Here is a 14,743-nt window from a genome sequence, read left to right as displayed (position 1 = left end):
TCATTAGTTAAATTCTCCTGCTTTCCCTCCTGCTCCGCCTCATTTCCAGCTGCTTTCCTCTCTTTTCTAAAGGAACTAAAAACCAGAATACTTTGAATAAATGAAGGCATTTCAAGTCTTGCGACTTTCCAAGTCTCATTATCATAACACAGGCCACTATTTTCCATTGCTTATGCTATGCAGATAACTTGCTTTAAAGAATAAGAGAAATTTTTATTAGAGTGTGAAGGATAGTAATTGAGACTTAGAGAACATCACGACTCATAAAATGCAACAGCTCAGATCATGGATGAACTAGTCCCACAAGCAAGGAAGAGGCTATAAATCAGAGGGGAAAAAACACCACTGAATACTTAGACCCTGTTGTTATTATTACCTGACTCTGAGTAACTTTCATATCTATCTCTTCATGAGTAGATTTACATATACAGAATAAGCATTCCATATGTATGTAGAGCACGGATATTTCACTTTAGCAAGTCAATGAAAGAAATTCACATTTTTGTTAACTGGATTTTGGGAAATTTGTAAAAAGGAAAAATGTGTTGGTTCAATTATAGATCCAAGATAATCTCTGCTGTCTACAATACTATATGTGTGAATGGATGGTCAGAATAATAGGAATGTATCTCAGTTACATAGCTAGAGCTTTTCATTTACAAGAAAGATCTTCACATACATGGCACTGCTTTTCTTTCTCCCAGCAGCTGCGAGAAGTTGATGAGGCAGGTGCAATCATTTCAAATTTACAGAAAAGGAAACTGAGACAAGGAAATGTTAAGTGAATTGCCTGAGGACACTAGTGTGAAGGGCTGGGTTTCTTACTATCTTCTTACACTATCCTGCTGTCCTGAGGCACTGCAGTGCTGTGAATTACCATAAGAAAATCAAACCATGTTCTGTGTATAATGTTTAAGTAAGGCTGATCCTAATCAAATTGTAAACTAGAAGCTTGTCTTTCACACCTGTGATCTAGTAAAATAAAGGTGGGTTTAGAGAACAGCTCCTGGGTTTCACTTCTGGCTCCCCAACTTAGGCTTGTGTGATCTTGGGCACATTACTGGATATTTCTAAGCATCCTTTATCCTATTATAAAATGGGATAGTTTCTGCATCTTACCATAGTTGCGAGGATTACATAAGGCATTGGCAATGGGGTACCTACTGCAGAGCAAGTGCTATAATAAACTCTCCTGATACATCCCTCTCTTTTGAACCTGTTTCCTCAGGAGTTAGTGTTATTTCCTTCTCCAGGAGATACTTAATGCTCTCATGCTTCTTCTCTGAAAAACTGCTCTCAAGCATAGTGTATTTGCAGGTATTATCAATCCAAGACATCTTTACTTAATGGTTTGCCTCCAATGAAGAGTAGTCATTGAAAACAAGATGGTGGAAGTTACTTGTGGGAATTTGAGAACTTTTTCCTTTGCATAGGTAAGATCGGCTCTGCCTGTTAACAGAAAATTGGACTAATATTTTACAAAAAATATGTTCATCTTGTGGCTAGCTCTGTTATCCAGTTTAGTTGCTCCTCAATGACAAGCATTTTTATTAAGAATAATCTTATTATACGCAGATTACATGTGTGTAAATTTCAACTAAATCTTCCCCAAAGAGAGTAAAAATTACTTTAAATATGGGGAACTAAATTGGAGCAATATATATGACTTCGATGAAACACCGATTCATAAACACAATTTAATAACAGTAGTTCAATAGATCTACTTTTAGTAAATATTCCATTATTACATTTTTTCTCCCTAGGAAATACACTCTCCGAGGGGGAAAATGGTTGTCCTTTATATGCTAAATGGAAAGTTGTGGGAAATTATTCTTTGCAAACAACTTATCTTTTTGGTACAAATGCTTCTTAAGAAAGTGAGAAAATACAAATTTGGCTTCAGAACAAAAAATTGCAAGTAGAAGGATTGGTTAAATGTTTTAATTATTTGAGTTGCTTCGAGCCATTAGAGATTTCTCTCAGTTCTATTTTTTTAAATCTTCATTGACATTCCTTTAAATGCCAACATTATCTTTGATTTCGGGAACATCTCTAAAACCCCGAAGGGAAAAACATTTTCTTGAAGAAACTGAGCAAAGTATGCTTGTTATCAAAGGATCCATGCCTCCATGGTTCTTTTTAGACAATCACACTGAGCAGAATAGTTTTTCCTGCCTAACTTTTCTAAAGGCTAATTGCTCCAACATATATGCTAAAATTACATACTATGCACTCACTTGAGGGATATTACATAGTGTTTGATTATTGTTGATAAGAGAGATAAAATTAATATTTTAAAAATATTTCATATAGTCATGAGAAATTCTAACGTGTGCTTTAGGAACCTCACGTTCAAGCCACTAGGGTGAGTCATACACCATCTCCCAATCTCAATTAGAAAGATTTTAGTCTTGACCAACCTTTCCTTGTTTCTCTTATTACCTTCCTTCCTGCTGTGAAGTAGGGCTCATTTCACATAGGGTACAATGCTGTTAAAGACAAATAAATGAAAAGCAACAACATCTTGATCTAAATATGTCCATAAATAAATGGGGACATCTCTCAAGCTATATATAACTTGTAATAAAAAACAAATAGCTCCATGGGGCATTCTAACAGAGATTTAAAAAAATACTCTGCTGATAATTTAAAAACAGTAAATACTATGATAGCCACAGTGAATCCTGTGTCCTCTCAACAACCCAAGCCCACCATGACGCCTCGGAAGGGACCTTATCAATGAAATCTGGCCACGGGATTCCCCACTTAGAAGTCTTCACGAATTTTCATAGCTTCATGTGAGGTTCACCAGGACCCTGCCAGGGCCTGACTTGCCAGTGCTGGCCTAGTGCACTGGGTCTCAGAAGTGTGTGGGCTGCCTGCCTTGCCTCGCTTCCCAGAGCTGTAGTGCTCTGTGCTTTTGCTCAGGCTGATTTCCTCTTTCAGCAATACTCAGTTTGCGCTCTCCTTCCCCTCTATTTGTTTTACTGGACAATTCCTTTTCATCTCTTTTTTCAACAGTTTTATTGAGGTATAATGAATATAAAAGAACTGAACATAGTTAATGTGTACAATTTAATGAGTTTGGACAAATGAAAACACCTGTGATACTATCACCACAATTGAGGTAATCAATATATCAACACTTCCCAGAGTTTCCTTGTGTCCCTTAGGTAGTTTTTGTTGTTGTTGTTGTTGTTGTTGTTGTTGTTGTTGTTTTGTGGTTAAGAACACCGACCATGAGATCTACGCTCTTGACAAACTTCTCAATGTACAATACTGTGCGCAATACTCTACAGGCATGATGCTGTACAGCAGATCTCTAGAACTTATTCATCTTGCAAAACTGAAACTTTATACCCATTGAATAACAACTCTCATTTCCCCCAGCCCCCGGCAACCACTGTTGTGTTCTCTGCTTCTCTGAGTTTGGCCATTTTAAGTCTGTTATATAAGTGGAATCATGCAGTCTTTGTCCTTCTGTGACTGGCTTATTTCACTTAGCATAATGTCCTTCAAGTTCATTCATGTCGTAACTGGCAGGAATTCCTTCTTTTTTTAAGGCCCGATTTTTATGCTCCAGTTGTCAATTCCTGAAGGAAACCATCTCCACCATTATCTTTTCTAATTCTTTCCCTTTGTTCACATTTCTGTAAACTAAACTTGAATCCCCAGAAGGCAAGGACAATTACTGCTATTTGCAAGCCCAGCTCTGAACAGAGTACTGGGTACATGGGAGGCCTTAAATAAATGTTTGTGAATTTGTGAAACAATGAAAATTAGGGGCAGGTTGCTTTTTTCGTAAGTTCATTTTCTTAAGATATGAATTAATATAATCTTGAAAGGACTGCTTTTGAAGAACTCTGTTCATTTCTAACCACTTGGGAAACAACAGCCCTCTTGCTGAAATCTGCTCTATGCTATGAAGGTAGCATTGAAAGATGTCGGAATCCTATTATTTTACCTTCCTATTCAATGCTGCCCTTGGCTAAGTCCTGGAAGTGTGAGTAGGTGCCTTACGAGAGTTTCCGCAGCGTGCTGGTGTGCAGGTTACGCATTCAACCTACCATCTGAACAACTCCAAAAAATCCAAAAGGTGAAACAAACTGTACCCCAAAGTAAGGTTTTGATAATACTTGCATTAGAGAAAAGATATTCTAGTCAACTGGAGGAGTTATCCCAGAATGAAATAGACAGAGAATTTCCAAAAACCACCTTTCTTAAACAGAAAATGAGCCATGTTATACTTTTTCTTTTAAAACAAAAGCTGATCTATAAATAAAAACCTTTTCTTTTTTACATAGATTTCCTCTTTATTTTTGTACTTGGTATATTGCAGTATTTTATAATAATCAGTATTTTGTTATATTACAAAAGATAATGAGCTACTTTTCTTTTAAATAGCTGTGTACTCAGGATTTAACAAACACTGTATCAGACTCATAGCTGAGTTTAAATTCTAAATCCAAAACTTGAAATAAAAGAAGTACCTCTCTTCCCCACTCTGGCAATAAACTAAAACTGGTGAAATTGAATATTAAAAATTCTCTCAAAAGTCACATATTTCTTAATCTTCTAAATTCCTTAGTAAACTTGGTTGATCTGTAGTTGAGAACTCATTCCATGACTTGGGGTAATCTTCCTTCCTAGACAGTTGGCAGGCTTGTCACAAAAGCCTTCATCATTCAAATTCCTTCTTTGAGACAACAATTATCCCGTTTTAAAAGCAGTATCATATGTTGACAAAGCTACATGAAGGTCTAATCTTGCCTGTTAGCATTCACCAGCTTTTATTCTTCATAGCACAAAACAATTATTGCAAATCTCACAATGCGTTCTCTGTTTTGCCAGAAAATTTGGTATATAAATCAACAAAGCTAATTCCTTTAAAGGATGGATTGCAGGCTCCCAATTTATGCCTCTTCCCATTCCCCACCCTTCCAACTTGCTTTTATAATCAGCAACACTAGTATATTGCTTATAGAACAATTCACTTGAATGGCTAAAGTGAACAAAATGAAATCAATGACAAGACAGCAATCATGTTCATTTTTTGGCACATGACCACATCCTAGGAAATTCCTAAGGTGCTAGGTCTGGAGCCCTTTAGTGGTGGTGAGGGTGGTTCTGGTCCTTAAAAAGCCACTTCCATCCTGGGTTTTTTTCTTACCTACAAAATATACCTATTTGTTTACTCATTCATTAAATAATTAATAATCACATGCTACATGACAGAAACTGTGCTAGGCAGTGGTGATAAAATAGAAGTTCAAAAAACCTGCAGTGCAGCAGGCAGACAGACAAAGAAAACAACAGTAGGAAGCAATGTGCCATGTTCTACATGAGGGCAGAAGGTATAAGTTTACAAGGATTGTGGAAAGGACGCTTCACATAATGAGAGCATTGACAAAGGCCATGAAGGAAAGCTGATGTTGACATGAGTCATGAAGACAGAGGGAATCTTACTTAAGCCTCCAGGAGAACCTGCACAAAGGATGGCATTTGTGAGATAGTAAGGAAAGATTACACAGTGATTAAAATGAAGGAAAGGCATAGGGGGACAGGCAAAGAGAGGTAAAGGGCAAATTAAGAAGGACCCAGAATGATATGCAGAAGATGCAGAATCTATCTAGAAGGAGAAAGAAGCTGTTAGAATTTCAAGCCAAAGAGTTACATAGTATGACTCCTCATTTACCAATATTACTCCACTTGTAGAAGGTAGAGGCAAAGAGCCCCCACTCTGAGATGGTTACAAAAATACACATACAAACTGACGGGGGCCTAAACTAAGGCAGTGGCAATGAGGAAAGAGAAGAGGAAATGGATTCATGAGCTATTGGTATACAGAATTGACATGATTTGGATATGGAGGATGAGAGAGAAAGGAAAAAAAAATTTCTAGAGTTTAGTTTGGGACACGCTACTTTTGTAATACATAGGAGACCTCCAAGTGGAGATACCGAGCAGGTTGGAATGTATGAGCCTGGAACTCAAGAGGAATGTCTGGGTTGAAATAAAAAACTGGAAATCTTTAACACATGCAACATACAGATAGGAGAGGAGGGTACATAGTTAATGAAGGAGACAAAAGAGGATGGCCCGAAAGGTAGGAGAAAAAAAATCAACATCACTAAACCAAGAGAACGGGAGTTACAAGAAGACAGCAGTCACAAGTGTAAATTCCTGTATAGTAGTGAAATAAGATGAAGTCTGGTAAGCGCCCAGGGAATCTCATGCTTCAGAGATTATTGGTGACTATAGAGAGTGTCCGTGGAGTAGCTTGGACACAAATCAGACTGTAATGGGTTGAAGAGTTGGCAGAACCACAAGGAATGGAATACAATTTCTAGAGGTTTGTGATAAAGAAAAATATCCGCTAATTGGCTTGAAGATCTTTATAGCTTTCTTCTGCAACAGCGTTCCACAAAATTCTACTAATAAAACAGCTGTATCAAGAAAAGAGGACATGCTTCCCCAGATATCTAAGTTACTACCAGCCTGGATGTTAAGAAATTGAGGGGATGGAGGTAGGTAGATTCCAATCAGGATTCATCTACTTGAAGACTTGCCTTAGGGTGCTCATGCACGCAGTACAATTGTTCCTGTCCATGTAATAAAGAAGTAGGTGAGGTGTACAGTTACTAGCCTTCCTTACCTCATGCTTTGTGTGGTGGTGGGAGGTGTAAGGAGGATAACCATTTTAAACAGTAGAAAGATAGAAATTGGCTACAGGGGAGTAAAATAACCCGCAGATAAATAAGGGCTCTCCTAAGGAACAGTCATCCTACTGTTTACTCACGGGCGGTCCTGGGGGGCCTGGTTTTCCTGGAGGACCTGTTTTTCCTCGTCTTCCCTGGAAATCAAAGAGAAACAGTTAATAAATACCTGTGATTCCTTTGTATTTTAAGATAAGACAATATTAAATGGCAACTTTAAAGATAGTAAAAATCAACTGAAAGTTAAAAAATAATCTCAAGTCCACATCACCTTTAAACATTAACAAAATCTAAAAGCAACGGGCCAAATCTTAATGACCAAGATGAGAAAAGTAGTGCTTGGAATGAATAAACCTTAACTTATTAGCAGTCCTTTAAAGGCTTGCCTACCTATTACTCTTGTCAAGTAATATAAACTATCTGAAGGATGGTCTAAGATTGGCATTTTATCTGATGCTTCTATGGTTTCAGATGCAATAAAACCTGCATTTGTCATCTTAAATTGGTGTTCCTCAAAGAATGGTCTGAATTGTAATTAAAACAAAATTTTAATGTTTATTTTTGAGATAGAGAGAGTGAGAGAGCGGGAGAGAGACAAAGAGAGAGGGAAAATCGGAATCGGAAGCATGCTCCAGACTCTGGGCTGTCAGTACAGAGCCTGACGCGGGGCTTGAACCCACGAACTGTGAGATCATGACCTGAGCCAAAGTCAGACTGAACCACCCAGGTACCCCTCTCAATTATAATTTTATAGCAGTGACCTGAGGGTGAGATCAGGTGTTACAGCTGCGTATTCTGGAGCTCCATCTTAATTTACTGGCTTAGAATCTCTGGGGAAAGAAGCCACGAACTTGCATTTTAAAACCATTTCAGGTCATTCTTATGTTTGCTAAAGTATGAAAAGCACTACCCTAAGCCATACCATAATCCTATGTAGTGTATAAAGCACATTAACATGCTCTTTTCCTCCCTTTGGATGGTTAAGCTATTTTTTTAAGTAAACTAAAATAAAGACCCCTTGCTTACTAGTCATTATCATAATGCAATGTTAACTTTCCCAAGTTCACAACCAGCTAAATTCCAGTTTCAAGAGTTAGAAAAATAAGACTGGGCTAACATCTATAGGTAACTGTGTACCTAATATCACTTAAAGGGCAGTTAGTTACTTTTTATAAATTTAAAATTTATTCCCCTTTCTAATAGAAGGAAGTAAGCTTAGGTATTCAAGCATACATTTTTTTTTTTAATTTTTTTTTTCAACGTTTTTATTTTTATTTTTGGGACAGAGAGAGACAGAGCATGAACGGGGGAGGGGCAGAGAGAGGGAGACACGGAATCGGAAACAGGCTCCAGGCTCTGAGCCATCAGCCCAGAGCCCGACGCGGGGCTCGAACTCACGGACCGTGAGATCGTGACCTGGCTGAAGTCGGACGCTTAACCGACTGCGCCACCCAGGCGCCCCCAAGCATACATTTTGAACAAGAAGCATTTCTGAGCATGTTTGATAAATATGTCCACTCTATTTCATTTTTCCTGATTATTTTATTATCATATTGGTAGCATATTAATAAACATTAAGACTTGTTGCTACTGAAAAAGTAAAAGTTTTGGGTTAGTCTTTCAATTTTGGAAGGGAGGGGAAAGAATTGTAAACATAAACACTAAAGGCCCATTTCATTCACTAATTTTCTTGCCTTGAAAGTGCCAGGCAAAGTAGCTTTCTCTCTCTGGTTTTCATTTAGGATTGGAGTGGGGTAGGATGTCCAATGCCAGACCAGCAGAGTAAGTTTTGGGAGGTAAGCATAAACCACACTGTGACTGGACAGGAAATGCTTGCACTGCTGTTGAAGGTGAGTTAAAGTCACAGCATCAGGAGTTCCTATAAAAATAGCTGTTTTTATAAACAATCCCAGCTAAAGTCTATGGAACATATTTTTAAAAATTGTATTAAAAACATAAATATAATTAGTGGTGTTTTCATGTTTCTGTTTCACGTTTCTGTTTCAGAGATCTGAACCTGGGAGCTCCTTTAGGGACTTGTAACATTGGAATGAATATATAATTTAATTGTCTGTATACTTAATAAAAGTTTACACATGTACACCATTTTCTGGTCTTGTAGTTTACACATTCTGAAAATCAATATATTGGGTCTTTTAGTAAATGTAAGTCAATTAGACCCTGAGGACTAATCAATGATAAAAAGTTTACTTAGAAAGTGGAAGCACTGTAATTTATTTATTCACAGGGGCACAAAGAAACAAAATCAATGGCATCGAAGTGGGTGATTGGTTCTTTCTTTCAGGTTGAGGTAAGTTAAAACCATAGGATCAACTTCTGTGTGCATTCTCCTTTCGTTAAAGGAGACATGTATATTGATCGGGGCAGGAAGTAGGGAAAATGAGGCTGACTATTGATCAACTTTTATCACAGAGTTAATGGTTAAGGCAAACCAAATGTCAGATATTGTAAGATAACATTGGCATGTCTTAGGATGAGGAGTGAAAACAGTCATGATTCAGTATGGCACGGGCAAGCATCCAAATTCTTGCATATCACTGCAGGTTTATGTGATCATTCAAGTCAGCCTTGCAATCGTCAGAGTGCACTGATGTGCATGCTGGAAGAGTGCAGGGGAAGCCTGCTTTTGTTCTCGCATCCTTGCTAAGAGTGGATGTGCAGGTAAAATATTTTTCAGGGATGTTAAATTACTGGAACATATTGTGTGTAGGAGATAACTTCAGATGACAAGTATTTTCAGTTTAAATGTGATTTGTAGGCTTGAGTTTCTAGAACACCTTAATACGGATTTGAATACTTTTTAAAGATTTCTTTACAAAGCAGCATAGACCCCATTTTCTTAGCCATAGAGCTAAATGCGCCTTAAATATATTGGGACCTAGGACTTTAGCTTAAGTCTTAAGTTTCATTGACCTGTCAGGGGGATCTTACAGGACAGAGTGGGGGAAGGGGGGTGGTGAATAGATGAAAACCTGGTGGAAGCTCCAGAAGGTGAGGTCTCAGAGTGGTCTTGAACTATTGGACTGACAGACTGTGGTCCTACTTCCAGACATCATTTTTCTTCTCTCCAAGGAGCCCCACGAATTAACTCCTTTGTCTTCTTTATTCCCATTCAAGGCCTCCAGCTGCACTGAACAGTCTCACATTCTCCCATTCCTCCAAAACATCTTTTGTTTTTTCACTTAAAAACATTAGGGAAGGGCAAAAGCCTACCTAAGACATAACAGTAGATTTTTGGTAGGGTGTATTTTATTGTTTAAGCATGGATAACTCGGGGAATATTTTATTTGTAATATATGCCAAGACAGCAGGCATAAACCACAACTCTTATCCTAGAACTAAAATCAGATTCCTCCAGTTTTTCTGAGGGGAGTGTAATCTATGAATCTCTGTTGTTTCCTTACAGGACTCCAGGGGATTGTGTGGGGATGCCTGGGGCCAGGGGTGAGGGCTGCTGCTGGTGCGATGGGAGGAATGGCGGGCTCATGTTTGTTCCCACTTCTGCCTCCTTCTATTTCAGTGCCTTCACTGCAAGGCTTACTCTAGACCCCACTGAAAAGTAAGACAAAAAGTGGGGACTTGGATGAGGATGGGGATGCAAATCCTGGCAGATAACAGACAAATGCTGACCTGGGGTAACCTTCCTGGTTAGGATGTGTGCTCCCAGGTGGCCATTTGTTCAGAAGCAATTCTGATAAATTGGAGTCTGGCTGAATCTCCAATTGGATGGGGACCTACTGTTCCAGCATAATCACAATTGGGCTAATCCAACACTTTTCTGAAAAGTGGAGCATAAAGCACAAAACACAGATTCATTGTATCAGGTTGCCCTGGAAACCTCAAAGTGCTCAACATGTAAGTTTCCTGTTTGTAAAAGTGGAAAGGTTATTAGACAGCAGTTTAGATATTTGTCTAATGATTTAAGCCCAGTGGTGCTCCAACCCAATTGTGCATCAGTATCATCAGGAGGGCTAGTTACAACAGATCAATATGTGAGGAAAAGGGAACTCTCGTGCACTGTTGGTGGACGTGTACAATGGTACAGCCACTATGGAAAACAGTATGGAGTCCCTCAAAAAAGTAAAAATAGAAATATCACACTGATGCCACTACTGGGTATTTATTTAAGGAAAAAACACTAATCTGAAGAGATACATGCACCAGTATATTTATTGCAGCATTATTTACAATAGCTAAGCTATGGAAGAAACCTAAGTGTCCATCATTAGATGAAGGATAAAGAAGATAATACACACACACACACACACACACACACACACACACACACTGAAATATTACTCAGCCATACAAAAGAATGAAATCTTGCCATTTGCAACAACATGGATGGACCTAGAGGGTATTATGCTAAGTGAAATAAGTCAGACAGAGAAAGACAAATACTGTATGATTTCCCTGATCTGTGGAATCTAGAAAACAAAACAAATGAACAAACAAAACAGAAAACATACTCCAAAGTACAGAAAATAAACTGGTGGTTGCCAGACAGGTGGGTTGTGGGAGAATGGATGAAATACATGAAGGAGATTAAGAGGTACAAACTTCCAGGTATAAAGTAAAGAAGTCATGGGGATGTAAAAGTACATCAAAGGGAAGAAAGTTGATAGAATTATAGTAATTTTGTATGGCAACAGATGGTGGCTAGACTTATTGTGGTGATTATTTTGTAATGTGTATAAATATTGAATCACTATGTTGCATACCTGAAACTACTGTAAGATTGTATGTGAATTATACTTTTAAAAAAACCCAAAAGATTTCTGTCCCCACTTCCAGAGTTTCTGATTGACTAGGTCTGGGGCAGGGCCTGAGAATTCACATTTATTTTTAATAAGTTCCCAGTAATGTTGATGTTGCTGGCTTAAAGACCGTACTTGGAGAACCCCTACTCTAAGCCTTGAGCTCTTATTCATACTTATTGATTTATTTATTTTTAATATGAAATTTACTGTCAAATTGGTTTCCATACAACACCCAGTGCTCATCCCAACAGGTGCCCTCCTCAATGCCCATCACCCACCCTCCTCTCCCTCCCACCCCCCATCAACCCTCAGTTTATTCTCAGTTTTTAAGAGTCTCTTATGGTTTGGCTCCCTCCCTCTCTAACTTTTTTTTCCTTCCCCTCCCCCATGGCCTTCTGTTAAGTTTCTCAGGAGCCACATAAGAGTGAAAGCATATGGTATTTTTCTTTCTCTGTATGACTTATTTCATTTAGCATAACACTTTCCAGTTCCATCCACGTTGCTACAAAAGGCCATATTTCATTCTTTCTCATTGCCAAGTAGTATTCCATTGTGTATATAAACCACAATTTCTTTATCCATTCATCAGTTGATGGACATTTAGGCTCTTTCCATAATTTGGCTATTGTTGAGAGTGCTGCTATAAACATTGGGGTACAAGTGCCCCTGTGCATCAGCACTCCTGTATCCCTTGGGTAAATGGTGCTGGGAGACTGGACAGCAACATGCAGAAGAATGAAACTAGACCACTTTCTTACACCATTCACAAAAATAAACTCAAAATGGATAAGGACCTGAATGTGACACAGTAAACCATCAAAACCCTAGAGGAGAAAGCAGGAGAAAACCTCTCTGACCTCAGCCACAGCAATTTCTTACTTGACCCATCTCCAAAGGCAAGGGAATTAAAAGCAAAAATGAACTATTGGGACCTCATCAAGATAAAAAGCTTCTGCATTGCAAAGGAAACAATCAACAAAACTAAAAGGCAACCGACAGAATGGAAAAAGAGATTTGCAAATGACATATCGGACAAAGGGCTAATATCCAGAATCTATAAAGAACTCACCAAACTCCACACATGAAAAACAAATAACCCAGTGAATAAATGGGAAGAAAACATGAATAGACACTTCTCTAAAGAAGACATCCAGATGGCCAACAGGCACATGAAAAGATGCTCAACGTCGCTCCTCATCAGGGAAATACAAATCAAAACCACACTCAGATATCACCTCACGCCAGTCAGAGTGGCTAAAATGAACAAGTCTTATTCATATTTAAAGTTAGCCAGTCATTGGGGTGCCTGGGCGGCTCAGTCAGTTAAGCGTCTGACTTTGGATCAGGTCATGATCACTCAGTTTGTGCGTTCAAGTCCCACATCAGGCTCTGTACTGACAGCTCAGAGCCTGGAAAATGCTTCCAATTCTGTGTCTCCCTCTCTCTCTGCCCTTCCCTCACTCACGCTCTGTATCTCTCTTTCAAAAATAGATAAACATTAAAAAATAAAATAAAATAGGGGTGGCTGGGTGGCTCAGTTGGTTAAGCGTCTGACTTCGGCTCAGGTCATGATCTTACAGTTCATGGGTTGGAGCCCCGCCGCGTCAGGCTCTGTGCTGACAGCTCAGAGCCAGGAGCCTGCTTCAGATCCTGTGTCTCCCTCTCTTTCTGCCCCTCCCCTGCTCACACTCTGTCTCTCTCTCAAAGATAAATAAACATAAAAAAAAAACAACTGAAAAACAAAATAAAATAAAGTTAGGCAATCATGTAGAGCCCCTAATGTCTTGTAAATCTTGTAGCTTAGACCAAAAACCTTAATTGGTTTTGTGATTATGTGAAACTTTGAGGATAAAAAGTCCATTGTCAAATTCAAGAGCACCTGGACTAGAATTCTGGCTTTGTCTCTTAAGGAATGTGTGTGTGTGTGTGTGTGCGTGTGTGTGTGTGTGTGCGTGTGCGTGTGTGTGTGTCAAGATTTCATTGCTGTAAAATTGATACTTATATTTTGCAACAGGTTTGCTAAGCATTAAAAAAAAATCACATGTAAATTCTTACCATATATACACCCATTAGGATGGCTTTCTTTCAAAACGTGTTGGCAGGAATGTGGAAAAATTGGAACACTTACTCACTCTTGGTAAAATATTGCAACTGCTATGGAAAACACTATGCAGATTCTTAAAAAAATTATTAGTAGAACTAACATATGATATAGAAATCCCACTTCTAGGCATATATCCAAGAGACTTGAAAACAGGGTGTTGAAGAGATATTTGCACACCCATGTTCATAGCAGCATAGCCATGAGGTGGAACCAGTTCAAATGTCCACTAACAGATAAATGGATAAACAAAATGTGGTTATAAACATACAATGGAATATTATTTACCTTTAAAATGGAAGGAAATTCTGACACAGGCTACAACATGAATGAACCTTGATGACATTATGCTAGTTGAAACAAGCATAGTCAAATAAGTCACTAAATGAAAATACTGTATGATTACTGTGTGCACCACTTACATGAGGTACCTAGAGTAGTCAAATTTATAGAACCAGACAGTGGTGGTTACCAGGGGCTGGGGGAAGAGAAAAGAGGGGAGTTGTTGTTTAATGATTTTACAGTTTTACTTTTGCAAGATGAAAAAGTTCTGGAGATCTGTTTCCCAACAATGTGAATATGTTTAACATTACAGAACTACACACTTGAAAATGGTTAAGCGGAGAATTTTATGTGATATGTCTTGTCCACAGTTAAAAACAAGAATACTCTTGACATGACATCCAATACATGGTGGTAATAAGAACATTAGTTCCTTTTCTTCCTGCCCTTCTACCATCCTCTGCCAAATTCTCTACTTTTTTCATTTAAAAATGTTTGATAATATACAGTATCAAGCAAACCTTCTAAAATATGTATTGTGCATTAATTGAAAAGTATAACCAACGGAGAAACGGGAACCCTCTTGCACTGTTGGTGGGAATGCAAACTGGTGCAGCCACTCTGGAAAACAGTGTGGAGGTTCCTCAAAAAATTAAAAATACATCTACCCTATGACCCAGCAGTAGCACTGCTAGGAATTTACCCAAGGGATACAGGAGTACTGATGCATAGGGGCACTTGTACCCCAATGTTTATAGCAGCACTCGCAACAATAGCCAAATTATGGAAAGAGCCTAAATGTCCATCAACTGATGAATGGATAAAGAAATTGTGGTTTATATACACAATGGAGTACTACGTGG

At 38.5% G+C, this 14,743-nt stretch overlaps 1 protein-coding gene across 1 annotated transcript in view; it reads right to left on the bottom strand.

The window, feature by feature from the left end:
* Positions 1–14,743, bottom strand: part of COL19A1 (collagen type XIX alpha 1 chain) — a 354,142-nt gene that overhangs the window by 95,081 nt on the left and 244,318 nt on the right. Inside the window, exon 16 of the mRNA XM_047860196.1 lies at positions 6,800–6,853. Within this exon, the coding sequence (XP_047716152.1) occupies positions 6,800–6,853 (54 nt within the window). The remainder of the gene's footprint in view (positions 1–6,799; positions 6,854–14,743) is intronic.

The sequence above is a fragment of the Prionailurus viverrinus genome, chromosome B2, assembly GCF_022837055.1.
Source record: "Prionailurus viverrinus isolate Anna chromosome B2, UM_Priviv_1.0, whole genome shotgun sequence".
Lineage (NCBI taxonomy): Eukaryota > Metazoa > Chordata > Mammalia > Carnivora > Felidae > Prionailurus > Prionailurus viverrinus.
Note: the sequence above shows the minus strand (reverse complement) of the source record. Positions and strands in the feature narration are given on the sequence as shown.